General features: G+C 55.3%; 1 protein-coding gene across 7 annotated transcripts in view; it reads right to left on the bottom strand.

The window, feature by feature from the left end:
• The window catches only part of HDGFL2 (HDGF like 2), a 30,767-nt gene that overhangs the window by 2,738 nt on the left and 7,181 nt on the right, over positions 1-20,848 (bottom strand). For 4 of the 7 annotated variants that reach the window (XM_078361586.1, XM_002761646.6, XM_078361588.1 and 1 more), the window contains exons 4-15: positions 16,662-16,862; positions 11,534-11,650; positions 11,382-11,453; positions 7,215-7,374; positions 7,005-7,080; positions 6,586-6,898; positions 4,220-4,323; positions 2,935-3,008; positions 2,586-2,656; positions 2,032-2,133; positions 1,268-1,481; positions 21-147 (exon numbers count right to left, since the gene is read on the bottom strand). In XM_078361586.1, the coding sequence (XP_078217712.1) occupies positions 21-147; positions 1,268-1,481; positions 2,032-2,133; positions 2,586-2,656; positions 2,935-3,008; positions 4,220-4,323; positions 6,586-6,898; positions 7,005-7,080; positions 7,215-7,374; positions 11,382-11,453; positions 11,534-11,650; positions 16,662-16,862 (1,631 nt within the window). The remainder of the gene's footprint in view (positions 1-20; positions 148-1,267; positions 1,482-2,031; positions 2,134-2,585; positions 2,657-2,934; positions 3,009-4,219; positions 4,324-6,585; positions 6,899-7,004; positions 7,081-7,214; positions 7,375-11,381; positions 11,454-11,533; positions 11,651-16,661; positions 16,863-20,848) is intronic. The other 3 variants (XM_078361587.1, XM_078361589.1, XM_078361590.1) reach the window with 1 other exon arrangement.

Here is a 20,848-nt window from a genome sequence, read left to right as displayed (position 1 = left end):
CCCACCCTCAGGACACTCACTCGTGCAGGTCTTCAGAGGAGCCACATCTCGGCCCCTCCTCCGAGTCCTGACCCTCCTCATGCTCCTTGTCCTCCACGCTCTCCCCCTTCTGTGACAAGGCTTCGCCATTCACTGGAGCGGAGAGATCTAGGTGGGACAGAAGGGTCACAGGACACTGCTGGGCTCTGCTTGGGAACCCCAGAACCCTTCCTCCTTGAGTACTGGACCAGGGGACAAGCTCGGTGCCGTGGACTCATGGGTCCCCATCCATCTGGACCCCAGAACCTGCCCAAGTGCAGCGAGCTCGGCTCTCCATATGGTCTGCAAGGAGGACCGGGCTCTTCATGGTCCCATCCTGCAGCCCGCCCCAGCCCCAGCCACAATGGCCTGGACAACTGGGGACCCAAGAAATGAGGGAATGTGGGCAGCTCTGGGAGAGTCAAAGCAAAATGAAGCCAGGCACGGGGGTTCACAATCCCAGCACATGGGAAGCCGAGACTCCAGGATGGCTTAAGCCCAAGAGTTCAAGACCAGCCTGAGCAACATGGCAAAAACCTTGTCTCCTCAAAAATTACAAAAATCAGCAGGGCCTAGTGATGTTGGCCTATAATCCCAGCTCCTCGGGAGTCTGAGGTGGGAGGATGGCTTGAGCCCAGGCCGGCAAGGTTGCAGAGCTGTGATGGTACCACTGCACTCCAGCCTGGGGGACAGAGCAAGACCCCAACATGGGGGGGAAAAAAAAAAACACCAGCCTTCGGCTGCCCCTGGGCCATGAAGCCCCTTCCCAAGCGCGCCCATCTCACCCATAATGGAGCCATGCCAGCCCAGCAGCCCTGAGGGACATGCCCCGTCTCCTGTCAGCCCACCAGGCAAGCAAAGGCACCCACCCTAAGGCCCTCACCCGCAAACCTCCGCTGACTGCCTCTCTGAAGAATCCCCGACTCTGCCCTCACTGCACGGAGCGCCCCCCCATCCACAGGCATCCTGAGCCTGGAAGCGGTGAAGGTGTGTGTGATGCACTGTCCCTGTCACCCTTCCGGCGTGAGCCCCAGGTGGCCTGCACCCTGGCTGCCCAGCACACAGTGGGGCCTGAACACCCCTCACTAGCTGCCCCGTCTGCACAGAGACCCCTAAAGGGACACAACACTGGTGGGTTTGGGGCAGAGAACAGAGCTGTGCTCCCCTTCTAGAATGTTCTGCAAAGCACCTGTTTCTTCAGCGGAGAAATGAAAACCGAGGTTCAGGGCCCACCCTGCCTGCCCCTTACCAGTGCTGGGTGTGTCCTCCGCCTTCTCCTGGGGGGCCTCCTCCCCGGCCAGCTCCTCCCCGGCCAGCTTCTCCTCGGCCTTCTCCTTCTCTGTCCCGGCCTTGTTTGCTTTCTGCACCGTCTCGATCTTTGGGCCCAGGACCCTCGACTTGAGCCGGGTGTAGACTTCCGCCGCCTTCTCCATCACGTCCTTGTTTGCTTTGTAACGGCGAATCTGGCCACCAAGAGAAGAGGCCTGGCTCACCCAAGTGCGGCTGGCCCTAGCCCTGGCCTGAGCATCCCCCCACCCCCTGGCAATGCCGCCCTCCGGAGGCACCTCCCGGGAGTACAGCTCTGAGATTTGTTTTTATTGTGATGGAGTCTTGCTCTGTCACCAGGCTGGAGTGCAGTGATGCGATCTGGGCTCACTGCAACCTCCACCTCCTGGGTTTAAGCGATTCTCTTGCCTCAGCCTCCTGAGGAGCTGGGACTACGCGCACCCGCCACCACACCCAGGTACTTTTTACTTTTAGTAGAGACGGGGTTTCACCATGTTGGTCAGGCCAGTCTCGAACTCCAGACCTCATGGTGTGACTGCCTCGGCCTCCCAAAGTGCTGGGATTATAGGCATGAGCCACCATGCCCGGCCAGCGCCAGGCATTTCTACCCAACAGCCCGAGGCCTCCTGGCTGCCCAACGGGAACCCCCTGGGGGCCTGCGCCCCAGGGCAGACACCTGCTCCCAGCTCCCCAGCCTGCACCCTGCACCTCTGGTTCCCGCCATACCTTCTTCAAGGTAGCCACCACATCTGTGTTCTTCTGGAGGATCTGCGAGGTCACCTGCAGGGTCCCTAGCTCCTCCAGGGCATTCAGGCACCTCTTCACGTCCTGCAGGGTGGGACAAGAGTGAGGGGGACGGTCTGGCCAAGGGGTGCCAAGGGGTCCCCAGGGGTCCCAGCAGACAGAGGACGACATCTTGGGCTCTCCCTGAGGGAAGCTGAATCTGCAGAACAGTCCCCCACCCAGGCCCAGTTGACGGGGACCTCCAGGGACAGACAGATACTTGGGAATGTGGGGTTAGCACTGGGGGCCTCCACGCACCACCTGCCGGGGAAGCTGGATGCTGCATGTCAGGACCGGCTCCCCCAGGGCTCTTGGCCAGGAGATCCCGCATGCTCATTAGCAATGGGAACATGGACCCCTGGCCCACCCACCTGCAGGACCCTGGCTTTGCCTCAGTTTCCCAAGACTTCTAAGGGAGCCCCGCCAGGAGGTGGCAGCGAGGACTGATTGGCTCAAGGGCCGAGGCTGCTCTGTGACCAGGGCCCCGAGGGTCTCACCGGGCTGTCGACTTTCAGGGCGAACTTGATCTCACTGTGCAGCTTCTGCAGCTTCTCCTCCACAGAGGGCTCTGGGCCAGGAGAGAGAGTACCACGTGGGCCCGGGCAGGGAAGAGCCTCTGGAGGAGCTGACATGGGGGCCCCAGGTCTGCATGCTCCGCCCCCACCCCTGCAGGGGGCCCCAGGTCTGCATGCTCCGCCCCCATCCCTGCAGGGACCCCCGCCTGGGCTGGCCGAGGAAGTGCTGAGCACCCTCTCTAGGGACGGGCAGGACAGGCCGACCCCGCCCCGACTTGCCCGGCTCCCCTCGGCTAACTCGGTCTGAGCACAGCTGGGCGGCGGGCCTCACCTTTCTTCTTCTCCACCTTCCTGTCCAGTGAGAAGCCCTCGGACCGCTTCCGGGTCCGCTCCACCTTCACGGGCCTGCGGAGAGGCGGTCCCCTCATTCGGGCCCAGCCACTGCTTCCCTACCACCAAGGGGCTGGCGCACAAAGGGAGACCCAGACCCACTTCGGAAGGAAACCTTTGGGAGGCCCTGGGAACTAACCCGGGAAACAGGAGGGTGGAGGACCCACCATGACCTAGGCCTAGGGCAGATCAGGGTGGCCACAGGCCTCGAGCTGACCACACGCCAAGCCTTTCCCCTGGCTCTTATGAAATCCCAGGATTCTGGCCAGGCGCGGTGGCTCACTCCTGTAATCCCAGCACTTTGGGAGGTCGAGGCGGGTGGATCACGAGGTCAAGAGATCGAGACCATCCTGGTCAACAAGGTGAAACCCCGTCTCTACTAAAAATACAAAAATTAGCTGGGCATGGTGGCGCGTGCCTGTAATCCCAGCTACTCGGGAGGCTGAGGCAGGAGAATTGCCTGAACCCAGGAGGTGGAGGTTGCGGTGAGCCGAGATCGTGCCATTGCACTCCAGCCTGGGTAACAACAGCGAAACTCTGTCTCAAAAAAAAAAAAAAAAGAAATCCCAAGATTCTTTCCCTCATTCATGTGGCCAAGGACTGCTACGTCCACCCGAGTCAGCGAGCTAGGAAAAAGCCCTCAAGGGTGACACACATGTGGGGGGCGGGGGGACCATCACTGAGGCTCAGTGCCACGTGCCACTCTGCACCCCGCCACTGCTGTACCCGCCTGCCATGTTCTCTCAAGCAGGTTTGTCCCCCCAAGGCCAGATGCCATTTAGAAAGTGAGCAGGCAGATGGGCTCTGTCTCCCCACCACATGGGGAGCAAGATGCAAGTCCCTAGGCCAGGGGGACAGTTCCTCCCTCCTCCTCTGTTCTGTGGACATTGGGGCTAGACTGGGGTGGGGCCATCCTGGTCACTGCAGGGCACTGAGCAGAGTCCCTGGCCTCCACTCACCCCCTGCCAGGAGCACCCCCAATCATGATAACCACAGATGTCCCCAGACGGGGCCCAGTGTCCCTGGGGGCAGCATCACTGGTGGAGACCCCTGGGGTAGGGAAGGCTCCAGTCCCACAGCAGTGGTTCCTACAGAATCCACACAACCCGAGAACTAGGAACTTCAATGAGATCCCGGCTGAGCTGGGAAGTGAGGCTGCCCTTGTGAGGGGGAGGGCTGCGGGCTGCAGGGCCCCTGGGGTGTGGAGGCAGGGGGGCAGGGCTCACTTGGCTCGTGGTTTCTCCTCGGGCCGTGCTCTCTTCTCCTTCTGGCCAGGTTTCCTGGTGGGCTCTGTGCTTGGGGACTGTAGCTTCTTGGCTGATTTCTTGGCCTATGGCAGTCAGGGAAAGAGCACTGGAGGAGTGGGAAGAGGGCACTGCCCAGACCCCCAACCCGTCCCACTAGCAGACACAGCTCAACCCTTCCTGCCACCCTCCACACTGCTGGAAGGTGCTGGGGCAGGATGGGGGGGACGAGGGGAGGACCCAGTGTCTGGTCTGTGCCTGGTAGTGGCTTCTCAGGTCCTGAGTGGATCCTGGGGTTCCTGGAGCCAGCAGAGGAGCACCAAGAGGAGGAACAGCCCCTGCTCTCCACCTGCCCAGCACCGTGGCTGTGGCAGGAATGCCTCCCGCACCAGGAGTTTGGTCCCCCTTCTGTGACGAAGGGAGTGACTGACAGAGAGAAGACGGCGTTCTTTCTGCATTGCCCAAAGAAGGCAGGCCTGGCGCGATGGGCACCATCCTGTGGGGTCCAGGGTTCCAGGGGCCCAGTCTAGGACACACTCTGGATTCAGACCATACTGCCTGAATCTCCAGGAGGGTAGAGGGGCAAGAGGGCCCACAGCCCCACACGTGGTACAGGACAGGCCTGACAGTCGCCACCCTAGGAGGCCTCCTACCTGCTCCCATGCTCACCTGCCAGCTGCATACAATGGCAGCCAGAGGGCAACCGAGAGCACCTGAGTGAGGGCCCGTCCTCCCCCAGCCCACTGCCCTCCATGGCTCCCACTTCCCTCAGGGTCAAAGCCCAAATCCTCCCTGCAGCCCACATGGTCCTGCACAGCCTGCCCCATCTTCTCCCCCCTCTCCCCTTTTCCCTCTCTCTCCGCTCCCTCTGCTCCAGCCACAGGGGCTACCTCGCTGTTGCTCTGGCAAGCCAGGCACTGTTCTCCGGGCCTTTACATGAGCTGTTTCTCCTGCCTAGAATGCTTCCCCTCCCAGGAGTTGTCACAGATCCCTTCCCTGCATTCAGAGGCTCACTTAAACCCAAACACAAGCCTTGAGAGTCTACTCACACCTTCAAGGTCTAGCCTATTTGAAACAGAAACCATGGCCAGGTGCAGTGGCTCACACCTGTCATCCCAGCACTTTGGGAGGCTGAGGTGGGCGGATCACGAGGTTGGGAGTTCGAGACCAGCCTGGCCAACATGGGGAAAGCCCGTCTCTACTAAAAATATAAAAATTAGCTGGGCGTGGTGGCACATGCCTGTAGTCCCAGCTACTTGGGAGGCTGAGGCAGGAGAATTGCTTGAACCAGGGAGGCGGAGGTTGAGGTGAGCCGAGATCGCACCACAGCACTCTAACCTGGTAACAGAGCAGGACTCAAAAAAACAACAGAAGGCCGGGCGTGGTGGCTCACTCCTGTAGTCCAAGCACTTTGGAGGCCAAGGTGGGCGGATCACCTGAGGTCGGGAGTTCAAAACCAGCCTGACCAACAGGGTGAAACCCCGTCTTTCTTTTTTTGTTTGTTTGCTTTGTTTTGTTTTGTTGAGACGGAGTTTCGCTCTTGTTGCCCAGGCTGGAGTGCAATGGCGCGATCTCGGCTCACCGCAACCTCCGCCTCCTGGGTTCAGGCAATTCTCCTGCCTCAGCCTCCTGAGTAGCCGGGACTACAGGCACGTGCCACCGTGCCCAGCTAATTTTTTGTATTTTTAGTGGAGACGGGGTTTCACCATGTTGACCAGGATGGTCTCGATCTCTTGACCTTGTGATCCACCCACCTCAGCCCCCCAAAGTGCTGGGATTACAGGCGTGAGCCACCGCGCCCGGCCAAAACCCCGTCTTTAAAAAAAAAAGAAAAAAACCCAGAAACCCCATACCACACTTTACCCTCCTCCTTAGCAGCACACACACGGGAACAGCACACACCACCCTCACACTGGCGTCTGTATAGCTCCTGTCCTTGTTTTGAGACAGGGCTCTGTGGCCCAGGCTGGAGTGCAGTGGACGGATCAGCGCTCACTGCAGCCTCCAACTCCTGGGCTCAAGCAATCCTCACGCCCCAGTCTCCTGAGTGCTGGGGCTACAGGCACACACCACCATGCCTGGCTAATTGTTTTAAGGTTTGTATAGAGACGGGGTCTCTCTATCTTAACCGGGCTGGTCTCGAACTGGGCTCAAGTAATCCTCTCATTTCATTACCCAAAGTACCGGGATAACACGCGTGAGCCACCGTGCCCAGCTCCCTCCCTCCTGCAGGACAGGGGTCTCTGGGCCCATGAACTGCTTTCCTGATCTGTGTCCCGGAACCTGGAACGCGCTCAACAAAGGTGTGGAGTGAAGGCAGGGAGTCCCAGCCGCCCTCCTGGGCTCACCTCTCTCTCCAGCTCGGCCTCAGGCTCGGAGTCGGACGAGGATGGGGGTCCTCGGCCCCGGCCCTTGCGTCCCCGCTTCTTGACGGGCTCATCGTCATCCCTGAGCTCGTCGCCGCTGCTGCCGCCGCCGCTGCCCCGCTCAGCCTCCCCGCGCTCGGCCCGCTCACGCCTCCGCTCCTTCTCCTCCTTCTCCTGCTCCCGCAGCCGCCGCAGCTCCTCCTCCTGCTCCCGCCGCCGCCGGGCCTCCAGCTCACGTCGCCGCGCCTCGTCCCGCCGCTTCCACTCACTGATGCGGTCAACCTCGTCGCTGTCACTGGGGACAGAAGGGGCCGCTGGGGACCTCCGTTTCTCAGGAGCCCACCCTGCCCCTCGGCTGATGGAGGAGCCGCCACCAGAGGGGACCCGGCCCCGGCACCCACCTGTTGCTGCTGGAGCTGGACGGAGGCCGTTCAGGCTTCGGTTTCCGCCCTCGGAGTTTTGGGGGAGGCTTCTCGGCTGCAGAAAAAGGAGGGGTGACCTTCCCTCCCAGAGCTCCAAGTGACCAGGGGACTGCCTGGGTGTGCCCGGGCACGGGCCAGGCCAAGAGATGTGCGGGCCGCAGGGAGACACAGCGAGCGCCAGGGCCCTACCTGGCTTCCTGCCCCTCGGAGGCTTCTTCACGGACACCTCCGAGTCGGAGGAGGAGGAGGAGGAGGAGGAGGAGGACGCTGACCGCGCCACCGCCACCGGCTCAGGCTTGGCCCTGTCCGAATCTGCCTTGGAGTCGGAGTCGGAGGCTGACGGCGCCTTCTGGGGAGAAGCAGGGACAGGCCTGAGCACGAAGAGCCGCTCTGGGAGAAGCGGGGCGCACCGGCCAGAGGAGCTCCTGCACCCCGGCCAGCGCCAGGCTCTGCAGGCCTCAGCTCGCGCCCCGGCTCCCAGCCCCGTCCACCCACATGGAAACCCGGATCCCAGGCGGCCCTGGGCACGCGGGCAGCTGCTGGCCTTTCATCTCCTCTTCCTTGTCGCGGGGTGGGGGGACTTTAGACCCCGGGTTCCAGCGGAAACATCTTTTCTTTGTGCAGAATCTTGTGTGGAGGCCACGCCAGACAAGCTGCTCTGCTCTGCCGCCTTCACCCCCAAGTACCCTACCAAACACACACACCACACACCAGAGGCAACACACACACAACACACACACATCACAGATAACACACACCACACACCACAGGCAACACACACACAACACACTACAGATAACACACACCACAGGCAACACACACACAACACACACACATCACAGATAACACACACCACACACCACAGGCAACACACACACAACACACTACAGATAACACACACCACAGGCAACACACACACAACACACACACATCACAGATAACACACACCACACACCACAGGCAACACACACACAACACACACTACAGATAACACACACCACAGGCAACACAAACACAACACACACACAACACACAATATACCAGACAACACACAACACACCGATGAAACACACACACCACATACACCACAGGCAACACACACACAACACACAACACACACAACATACCAGACAACACACAAACAACACACACTACAGATAACACACACCACACACCACAGGCAACACACACACACACAACACACACTACAGATAACACACACCATACACCACAGGCAACACACACACAACACACACTACAGATAACACACACCACAGGCAACACACACACAACACACAACACATACAACATACCAGACAACACACAAACAACACACTACAGATAACACACACCACACACCACAGGCAACACACACACAACACACAACATACCAGACAACACACAAACAACACACACTACAGATAACACACACCACACACCACAGGCAACACACACACACACACAACACACACTACAGATAACACACACCATACACCACAGGCAACACACACACAACACACACTACAGATAACACACACCACACACCACAGGCAACACACACACAACACACAACACATACAACATACCAGACAACACACAAACAACACACACTACAGATAACACACACCACACACCACAGGCAACACACACACACACACAACACACACAACATACCAGACAACACACACTACAGATAACACACACCACACACCACAGGCAACACACACAACACACAACACATACAACATACCAGACAACACACAAACAACACACACTACAGATAACACACACCACACACCACAGGCAACACACACACACACAACACACACTACAGATAACACACACCATACACCACAGGCAACACACACACAACACACACTACAGATAACACACACCACACACCACAGGCAACACACACACAACACACAACACATACAACATACCAAACACACAAACAACACACACTACAGATAACACACACCACACACCACAGGCAACACACACACACAACATACCAGACAACACACAAACACACACTACAGATAACACACACCACACCCCACAGGCAACACACAAACAACACACACACAACATACCAGACAACACACACAACACACACAACATACCAGACAACACACACAACACACACACAACACACACTACAGATAACACACACCACAGGCAACACACACAACACACACTACAGATACACACCACACACCACAGGCAACACACACAACACAGACAAAACACCACACACCACAGGCAACACACACACAACACACACCACAGATACCACACAAAATACCAGACAACACATAACACACAACACATACAACATAGCAGACAATACACACAACACGCAGATGAAACACACCACACACCACAGGCAACACACACACACACACCACACCACATACCAAACACACACAACATACACTACAGACACACACACCACACACCACAGGTAACACAGACACAACACACACAACACACAGACAAAACACACCACACCACAGGCAACACACACACACACACACCACACAACATACCAGACAACACACACAACACACAGATGAAACACACACTACAGACAACACACACACACCACATACCAGACAACACACAACACACAGATGAAACACACACCACAGGCAACACACAACACACAACATACCAGACAACACACACAACAGACAAAACACCACACACCACAGGAACACACACACACACCACACAACATACCAGACAACACGCACAACACAGACAAACCACACACCACAGGCAACACACACACACACACACACCACACAATATACCAGACAACACACAACACACAGATGAAACACACACACCACATACACCACAGGCAATACGCACACAACACACAACATACCAGACAACACACACAACACACAACATACCAGATGACACACACAAGACAGACGAAACACACCACACACAGGCAACACACACACAACAAACACACAGAACACATACCACACAACATACAACACACAACACACCGAAGAAACACACGCACCACATACCACACACAACACACCATACGCAAACACAAATACCACACATTACGTATAACACCAAAAACATAGACAACACACAACACACACTACAGACAACACATACCATATGCAAACACACACCCCACACATTACGTATAACACACAAAACACAGACAACACATACAACACACACACTACACACATGGATAACACACACCACACACACACAAACATATACACCACACAGACAACATGCACCACACATTACATATAACACCAAAAAAACACAGAACACACACACACTATACACAGACAACACATTCCATACACAGACAACACACCATATGCACACACACAGGCACACCATATGCACACACACACACAACACATAAAACACCACACACAGACAACTCACAGCACACACAAACACAAAGATAACACACAGCAAACACACATACAACACACACACCACACAAACACAGACAACACAGCAAACATACCAAAACAACACACAGCACTCACAGATAACACACCAGACACACAGACGAAACGCAGTCAACACATATACCACACACACCATGCACAATCACCACAGAAAAACACAACACAAAAAACACACATACCATACACACAGACCACACGCAAGATACAAACACACACCATACACATATAGTAAAACAATGCAATGCACACACAGAAAGATGGATACAGACACACACACTATGCACACAGGGACACACATGCACACACACAGGCACCACATATACACAAGAACACAGCACACACGGGCACACAGAAGGGAGGCACAGCATACAAACACACATACACAGGCACCAAAACACAGGAACATGTGCACACACAACACAGGCACACAATCTCCACACACACCACACATGTACATGATCGCAAACATGCATGCGTGAGCGTGCACACACACACACACAGCACATGGATACCATGCACGTAAACAGAACACGCACACACAGTACGCTCATACACACACCTGTCCCCTCTCTCCCCGCTTGGTCTCACACTCACTCTCATACAAACGCCTCAGAACTGCCCTACTCCCTTCCAGTGCTGACATCCCAGAATCCCCCTCTGCAAATCGGACAGTGGGCTCCCGGTGCAGTGCGGCCATAGCAAGGTGGGCCCCGGTGGGACTGGGAATCTGCACTTTTCACTGGTGCTCAGGGCAGACGTGGTCCTCTGGGGTCCCCTGTGGCCCGGGTCCCATCCCATCAGAAAGGGCACACCACTGCCCGGGGGACAGTGCTGGAAACCACAGAGGTGCCCCATGAGTGAGCACGGGAAACAGTCAAGTGCACATTACCTTTTTTTTCCGTCCCCCAAGGGGGCCCCTCCGAGGCGCCCGGACCACCGCTTTCTTCTCAGGTGTGAAGTCCTGGGGGAGAAGTGAGCTGAACCAGCCCCACGGCGGCCAACGCCCTTCCCTGCCCTCCCAAGAGCTGACCGCTGGCCCACCTGGTCGCTGGTCTTCTCTGACTCAGATGAGCTTTCCGAATTCTCCTCTTCGGAGGGGGACACACTGGCCTGATCCAGGTCACTGGAGGCCTTTCGGGCCCGTTTTGACACCGACATCTGCAAGGAGAACCTCCTGAATGCTCAGTGACGGGAAGGCCCAGCTCCTGGCAGGAAGCCCCCACCTGACTGCCCACCACCCGCAACGGATGAGCTCTAGAACTCCCCTGGGGGGCCAAGAAGCCTGTGAGAACCTCATCAAAGCCAGGGCTCCTCAACCTTGGGGAAAGCAGCCACTCACAGAAAGACACAGTCTTACAGGCGGTCTCTAGAGCCACCAGGCTCACAGAGTCAGAAAGAAGGATGGGGGCACTAGGGGCTTCGGAGGAGGGCGGAGAGGGAGTGTTTCACTGAACGACATTTCAGCTTGGGAAGACAAGAAAGTTCTGGAGGTAGGCCGGGCGCGGTGGCTCACACCTGTCATCCCAGCACTTTGGGAGGCCGAAGCGGGTGGATCATCTGAGGTCAGGAGTTCAAGACCAGCCTGGCCAAACTGGTGAAGCCCCATCTCTACTAAAAATGCAAAAATTAGCCAGGCATGGTGGCGGGCGCCTGTAATCCCAGCTACTCAGGAGGCTGAGGCAGAGAACTGCTTGAACCCAGAAGGCGGAGGATGCAGTCAGCCCAGATCGCGCCACTGCACGCCAGCCTGGGTGACAGAGTGAGACTCTATCTCAAAAAAAAAAAAAAAATTCTGGAGATGATGGGGGTGATGGTTGTATACCACCTCATGAATGTGCTTAATGCCGCTGAGCTGTGCACTTGAAAATGGCCAATTTAGGCTGGGCGTGGTGGTTCATGCCTGTGATCCCAGCACTTTGGGAGGCCAAGGAAGGCTGATCATTTGAGGTAAGGAGTTCGAAACCAGCCTGGGCAATAAGGTGAAACGTCATCTCTACCAAAAATACAGTGTGGTGGCAGGCACCTGTAGTCCCAGCTGTTCTGAGGCTGAGACAGGAGAATCACTTGAACCCGGGAGGTGGGGGTTTTACTGAACAGAGATCAAGCCACTGCACTCCAGCCTGGACAACAGAACAAGACTCTATCTCAAAAAAAAAAAATGCATTCACATCATAGACTACTGCTCAGCCACCAAAATCTGCATTTTAAAACAATATGGGCCGGGCTCAGTGGCTCACACCTGTAATCCCAGCACTTTGGGAGGCCGAAGTGAGCGGATCACCTGAGGTCATCACTTTAAGATCAACCTGACTGACATGGTGAAACCGTGTCTCTACTAAAAATACAAAAATTAGCTGGGCATGGTGGCACATGCCTGTAATCCCAACTACTCGGGAGGCTGAGCGGGAGGAATTGCTTGAACCCGGGAGGCAGAGGTTGCGGTGAGCCCAGGTCACACCATTGCACTCCAGCCTGGGCAACAAGAGCAAAACTCTGTCTCCAAAAAAGAAAAAAAAACAATATGGTCCCTTCAAAGGGGACTAATTTAAAAAATAAAGAAGTAAGTCCAAGTGCAGTGGTTCATGCCTGTAATCCTAACAGATTGTGAGGTTGAGGCAGGCAGATCACTTGAGGTCAGGAGTTCGAGACCAGCCTTGCCAACATGGTGAAACCCCACCACTCCTAAAGACACAAAAATGAGTTGCGTGTGGTGGCGCACGTCTGTAGTCCCAGCTACTTGGGAGGCAGGAGAATTGCTTGAACCTGGGAGACAGAGGTTGCAGTGAGCCAAGATCACGCCACTGCACTCCAGCCTGGGTGACAGAGTGAAACCCTGTCTCAATAAACAACGAACAAACAAACACGGACCAGACACAGTGGCTCACACCTGTAATCCCAGCACTTTGGGAAGCCAAGGTGGGAGGATCACTTGAGCCCAGGAATTTGAAACCAGCCCGGGCAATATAGCAAGACCCCATCTCTAGACAAAACTTTTTTATTTTCTTTTTGGAGACAGAGTCTTACTCTTGTCACCAGGCGCCAGGTTGGAGTGCAATGGCATGATCTTGGCTCACTGCAACCTCCACCTCCCGGGTTCAAGCAGTTCTCCTGCCTCAGCCTCCCAAGTAGCTGGGACTACAGGCGCGTGCCACCACCCAGCTAATTTTTGTATGTATGTATGTATGTATTTTTTTTTTTGTTTGAGACGGAGTTTCGCTCTTGTTACCCAGGCTGGAGTGCAATGGCGCGATCTCGGCTCACTGCAACCTCCGCCTCCTGGGTTCAGGCAATTCTCCCGCCTCAGCCTCCCGAGTAGCTGGGATTACAGGTACGCGCCACCATACCCAGCTAATTTTTTGTATTTTTAGTAGAGACGGGGTTTCACCATGTTGACTAGGATGGTCTCGATCTCTTGACCTCGTGATCCACCTGCCTCGGCCTCCCAAAGTGCTGAGATTACAGGCTTGAGCCACCATGCCCAGCTAATTTTTGTATTTTTAATAGAGACGGGGTTTCAACATGTTGGCCAGGATGATCTAGATCTCTTGACCTCGTGATCCGCCCGCCTTGGTCTCCCAAAGTGCTGGGACTACAGGCGTGAGCCACTGCACCCAGCGACAAAACTATTTTTTAGAAATATTTTTCTGTATTTTTTTCTTTCAAAAATAAATAATTACCTAGATGTAGTAGTGACTGCCTTAGTCCCAGCTACAGGGGAGGCTGAAGGAGGAGGATCACTTGAGCCCAGGCATTGGAGGCTACAGTGGGCTACGACTGCACCACTGCACACCAGCCTGGGCAACACAGCAAGATCCTGTCCCAGAAATAAAATAAAACGAAACCACACGTAATGACAAGGAAATACAGCATTAGGTAAAAAGGAAACCAAACACATATTGTGTGGTATACTGCCAATTCTGTACCCTACACACACACGCACACACGCATGCACGCACATGCACACACACACGCACGCACGCACACACACACGCACACACACGCGCGCGCGCACACACGCGCGCGCACACACACGCACACACGCATGCACACACATGCACGCACACACGCACGCACGCACACACACACGCACACACACGCGCGCGCACACACACACACGCACACATACGCACACGCACGCACACGCGCACACACACGCGCACACACACACACACACGCACACACACACGCACGCACACACACGGAAATAACCTTTGCGTGGCTCTGAAACTCCTCGTATGCTACAGGTGTTTTTCCAGCTCCCCTATGTCTTTTCTATTTTCCAAGGTACCTACTATAAACATGGTTTATCAGTTTAGAATCAAAAGCAAACGTTATTTCAAAAAATAATACAAACTCCACCTTACTCTAGCCAAATAATTTGCTGCTGGAATCTGTTCCTTTCTTTCTGCACCCAAATAGTTAGACGTAGGCCGGGCGCGGCGGCTCACGCCTGTATCCCAGCACTTTGGGAGACCAGGTGGGCGGATCACCTGAGTTGGGAGTTTGATAACAGCCTGACCAACAAGGAGAAACCCTGTCTCTACTAAAAGTACCAAAAACTGAGGCGGGTGTAGTGGCAGGGAGCCTGTAAACCCAGCAACTAGGGAGGCAGAGGGAGGAGAATGGCTTGAACCCGGGAGGCGGTGTGCAGTGAGCTGAGATAGTGCCACTACACTCCACCCTGGCAACAGAGGGAGACTCCATCTCAAAAGGGAAAAAAAAAGAAAAAAGAAGTTGCTGCTGGAATCTCGTCCTTTCTTTCTGCACCTGTTAGAAGTGGTCACAAGGCAGAAGAGATTATACCAGGAGAATGGAAAACACACATCCACACAGAAACTGGTACAGAAATATTCACACAGCCTGATCTGTAATAGCCCAAAAATGGAAACCACCCAACTTGGCCACGGACACAGGGGTCACCACACCTAGTCCCCTCCACACACTGCAATCTGACCCAGCCAGGGAAAGGAATGGAGGCCGCCCGGCCGCAGCACAGATGCACCTGAGGACCTCACGCTCAGTGAGGGAAGGCAGGCGCAAAGGCCAGGCAGTGTGTGATCCCATCTCTATGAAATGTCCAGGACAGGCCCCTCCACAGAGGCAGGCAGGGGTGCGTGGGTGCCAGGGGCCAGAGGAGGGGCTGCAGGGCAACAGCTGATGGCGACCAGGTTTCTTTTTGGGGTGAAGGAAATCCCCTGGAATAATGGTAATGATTGCACAATTCCGTGAACACACTAAAAACCACTGGATTGCATACTTAGGAAGGAAAAAATCTCATGGTGTGTGGATTAGAACTCAATTTTCTTTTAAATGCATACTGAAAAACAATTATGTTAAAGAAAGGTGCTGGGCGCCATGGCTCACACCTGTAATCCCAGCACTTTGGGATTACAGGTGTGAGCCATCCATCCTTTGGCAGGTGGATCACCTAGGGTCAAGGGTTTGAGACCAGCCTGGCCAACATGGTGAAACCCCTGTCTCTACTAAAAATACAAAACTGGCCAGGCATGATGGCACACGCCTGTAACCCCAGCTACTCGGGAGGCTGACGCAGAAGAATGACTTAAACCCAGGAGGCAAAGGCTGAAGTAAGCTGAGATCATGCTACTGCACTCCAGCCTGGTGACACGGTGAGACTCCTCAGAAACAAAACAATTAGCCAGGTGTGGCAGCGGCTGCCCGTAATCCCAGCTACTGGGGAGGCTCAGGCAAGATAACTGCTTGAACCTGGGTGTCGGAGGTTGCAGTGAGCCGAGATGGTGCCACTACACACCAGCCTGGGTGACAGAGTGAAAGGCGGACGTGGGCGCGGTGGCAAACGCCTATAATGCCAGCACTTTGGGAGGCCGAGGCAGGTGGATCACCTGAGGTCAGGAGTTCAAGACCAACTGGCCAACATGGTGAAACTCCATCTCTACTAAAAATACAGAACTTACTCAGGCGTGGTGGCAGGTGCCTATAATCCTACCTACTAGGGAGGCTGAGGCAGGAGAATCACTTGAACCCACGAAACAGAGGCTGCAGTAAGCCAAGATCGCACCACTACGCTCCAGCCTGGGTGAGAGTTAGACCTTGTCTCAAAAAAAAAGGACAGGGGAGGGAGAGCAGGCTGCCAGGCGGGCATCAGAGCGAGAGGAGGAAGGGCCAGCCCACCACGGTCCTCCCCTACCTTTAGCGCCAGCGTCTTCCTCTTCAGGCCACTATTGTCGCTGCTCTTATCTGAGTCCGAGTCGCTCTCCATCCTGTCGCTGGCAGCTGTGGCGGTCACCGTTGTGACAGCCATGACCCCCCGGTCCTCATCGTCCTCATCAGCGTCACTCCCGCCGGCGGGGTTAGCCTCGGGGGCCTCGCTGTCAGAGGAGCTCACTGGCTGTGGGAGTCGGGCAGAGACCGCGCGTCACCACCCATCTTGAGTGGATTTCCCCATCAGGACCATGACCCAGAGGACACAAACCACACGCAAGACCCTGAACGTCAGGGTGCAGTCTCCTGGCTTTACAAATGGGGAAACTGAGGCCCAGAAAGGCCGAAAAACAAAGGCAGGAGAGTGAGATGGATTCAAGTATGGTGGGCACTGGGTTCGGGCCACAGGCTTCAGGGTTAAACTTGGACCAAGTGACTTCAACCTCTCTGTGCCTCGGTGACACATCTCGGCAATGGGGATGGCTGTTCTGACCTCAGAGGCCTGTGACCAGGAAGACGTGGACGTGGAGGTAGAGCACCTAGGGCAGCGCCCAGACCACGGCACGAGGTCAAGAAATGCTTGCCGCCGCGTGCGGTGGCTCACGCCTGTCATCCCAGCACTTTGGGAGGCCGCGGCGGGCGGATCACCTGAGGACAGGAGTTTGAGACCAGCCTGGCCAACGTGGCGAAACTTTGTCTCTACTAAATATACAAAAATTAGCCAGGTGTGGTGGTGCGTGCCTGTAGTCCCAGCTACTCAGGAGGCTGAGGCAAGAGAATCACTTGAACCCGGAAGGTGGAGGGTGCAGTGAGCTGAGATGGTGCCCCTGCACTCCAGCCTGGGCGACAAGTAAGACTGTCTCAAAAAAGAAAAAAAAAAAAGAAACAGAAAAGCCGCATTCTCCTGGTGTGATGACCAAGATGGCATGTGACACACAGGCTGCAGTGGGCACACACGGTGGCCAGGAGACAGCAAGGCGGAGAAGATGAGGGTGTGAGAACAGGTGAGAGGCATGTCACGGGGCTCACAGGCAGTGAGGCCAAGAAGGACAGGCAGAGTGAGGTCCAAGTTTGTGCCTGGGTGTTGTGGCCGGGCCAGAGGGAGTAGGGAGGACACGGTACAGGCTACGCCAGTGCAAGCAGGGATGCTGGGACAGAACGGAAGTGGGGGCTGAGGAAGGTGGGCATCAGCGCTGGTCAGGAGAGAGGGCCAGGAGGAGGGAACCACGGCCCTTCCTCAGTTTCCCAGCTGCCTCCCTGGCCAGCAGCCCATAGCAGGCGCACCCCATCTTCCACACACTGATGCAGGCTAACGGTCCCCACTCGGCACACCAGGAAAATGAAAACCGGGTGTGGCGGCGCCCCCGCTGCTCAGCCGTGAGCACGTTCTATCTCCCTTGTGTCGTCGTGGCCCGTGGCACAGTGACAGGGCCCCGTCTGTATAATTTTTGACAAGATTAAAAAGGTAAGACTAAGTAGGTCAGGCCCCTAACGGAGAACGCTGAGAGTAATAACGCTCTCGAGGTGAGTCTCCACCACGCCTCTCCTAGAGTCTTCGGGGGAGGGTTCACACACCTGGGATTTCTCTTTGGAGCATCCCTGGTAAGGAGGGAAGGGCTAGGGGTGGGGAGAAGCGGCTCAGAGAGGAGACCCAGGCTTCTTCCTGGTGGCCCCCTCTACCCAGCCCCACCCGATGCCCCAGAATCTTACGCAGGAGGAGCTGGTGAGTTCCAGTAACCTAGGAGCCATGGCCAGTTGTGGGACTATCAATGCCCCATGTAACCGCTGGGAGTGACCAGCCCAATTTTGCAGATGAGGAAAAAGGCAGAGAGAGGTTCACTAACAGCTCAGGGTCACACAGTGAGTAACTGTAGCCCGGAGAGGCACGGTCGGCCTTGGCATAGCCTGGACCACAGCCGCTCCTCATTAAAAAGGCTTCTCTGGCTGGGCAAAGTGGCTCACACCCTTAATTCCAGCACTTTGGAAGGTTGACACGGGCAGATCACGAGGTTAGGAGTTCAAAACCAGCCTGGCCAGCATAGCGAAACCCCATTTCTACTAAAAAATACAACACTTAGCAGAGCGTGGTGGCACACGCCTGTAGTCCCAGCTCCTCGGGAGGCAGAGGCTGCAGTGAACCAAGATCGCGCCACTGCACTCCAGCCTGGGCAACAGAGCAAGAGTCCGTCTCCAGAAAAAACAGACAAAAAAACAAACCCCTCCTTGCTTTTGACCAACTGTGACCCACTCTGTGCCTCTGCAGCCCCATCAGGCAGTTGGGAAAACTGCACATGTCCCACAGGTGGGGAAACTGAGTCTCTGGGAGGGAAGTGACTTCCTCTACATTGTGCATTTGGATAAGGCCAGGACCTCTGGGTGTCCTGGGGTCGAACTGCCTTACAGCAAAGGTTTTAGGAAATCTCACTCACACCAAGAGGTCCAGAGGACACAGATGCTGGAGGTACAGAGAAGAACCCAGCAATAAAAGGTCAAAGCCAGCCAACTTCCAGTCTCCCTGGCTGAGAAAGTGAGGGGAACAGCTCATTTCTCTCGCTGCCTCTTCGGGGATAAGGGCAGGTGGGTGACTAAATTGGAAGTGGGAAGATCAAATCCAGCTCTGCCTCCCTGTTCCCAAGTATCCCCTCCACCACTCCCCAGAGCGCTTCCCAAGTGTCAACGTGCATCTTCTCACCGGATTCTCCCAGGAGCCCACTGAGAGGCCAGCACTACCAAATCCTCAAGATGAGGAAACTAAGGGCCAGGCACAGTGGCTCACGCCTGTAATCCCAGCACTTCGAGAGGCCGAGGCAGGAGGATCACCTGAGGTCAGGAGTTCGAGACCAGCCTGGCCAACATAGTGAAATCTCTACTGAAAATACAAAAATTAGCCGGGTGTGGTGGCAGACACCTGTAATCCCAGCTACTAGGAAGGCCACTTCCTTCAAGAATCACTTGAACCCGGGAGGTGGAGGCTGCAGTGAGCTGAGATCACACCACTGCACTCCTACCTGGGCAGCAGAGTGAGACTCAGTCTCAAAAAAAAAAAAAGAAGAAGAAAAGGAAACTGAGGCTCAGAAAGGGGGGACATCTGAGGGGGGACAGCTCAATGTTCAAGAATCCCAGTGAGCACGGGGCACAGCCAGGACTGGCTACCAGCCCACCTGCCCATACAGCTGGCTCTTGGTCTCAGCTCCCACTTTTTTCTCTTTCTGAGATGGAGTGTCACTCTTGTTGCTCAGGGTGGAGTGCGATGGCGCGATCTCAGCTCACTGCAACGTCTGTCTCACAGGTTCAAGTGATTCTCCCATCTCAGTCTCCCAAGTAGCTGGGACTACAGCTGCCCACCACCACACCTGGCTAATTTTTGTTTTGTAGAGACCGGGTTTTACTGTGTTGGCCAGGCTCATCTCGAACTCCTAACCTCGGGTGATCCACCCTCCTTGGCTTCCCAAAGTGCTAGGATTATAGGCGTGAGACCAGCTAGCTTTTGTAGTTTTGGTAGAGACAGGGTTTCGCCATGTTGACCAGGCTGGTCTCGAACTCCTGACCTGAAGTGATCTGCCCCCGCTTGGCCTCCCACAGTGCTGAGTTTATAGGCATGAGCCACCATGATCCGCCCATCTGAGCAAATCCTGGAGTCTCATTCTGCCCCGTCAATGGAGCAAATACCTCGCACCTGGGCCACTCTCAAGATTACTGTGAGGACCAAAAGGCAATGCCACTGGCTTCTCGAGGGGATGGGACCCAGGCCTTCCAGTCCACTCTCGGTGGTATTCCTAGTTGCACTAAGGCTGCTAAAAGAATGAGCCTATATACAGAGAAATGGTAAAAAGGAATTTGAAGAAAAAGAGAAAAGAATGAGCCTTGGCCAGGCGCAGTTCCTCACGCCTGTAATCCCAGCACTCTGGGAGGTCAAGGCGGGCAGATCACCTGAGGTAGGGAGTTCGAGACCAGCCTGACCAACATGGAGAAATCCCATCTCTACTAAAAATACAAAAACTAGCCAGGCGTGGTGGCACATGCTTGTAATCCCAGCTACTCGGGAGGCTGAGGCAGGACAACCGCTTGAACTCAAGAGGCGGAGGATGCGGTGAGCCGAGATCACACCATTGCACTCCAGACTGGGCAACAAGAGAAAAACTCCAGCTTAAAAAAAAAAAAAAAAAAAAGGTG

This window comes from Callithrix jacchus, chromosome 22 (assembly GCF_049354715.1).
Source record: "Callithrix jacchus isolate 240 chromosome 22, calJac240_pri, whole genome shotgun sequence".
NCBI classification, from domain to species: Eukaryota; Metazoa; Chordata; class Mammalia; order Primates; family Cebidae; genus Callithrix; species Callithrix jacchus.
This window is presented reverse-complemented; position numbering and strand designations above follow the sequence as displayed.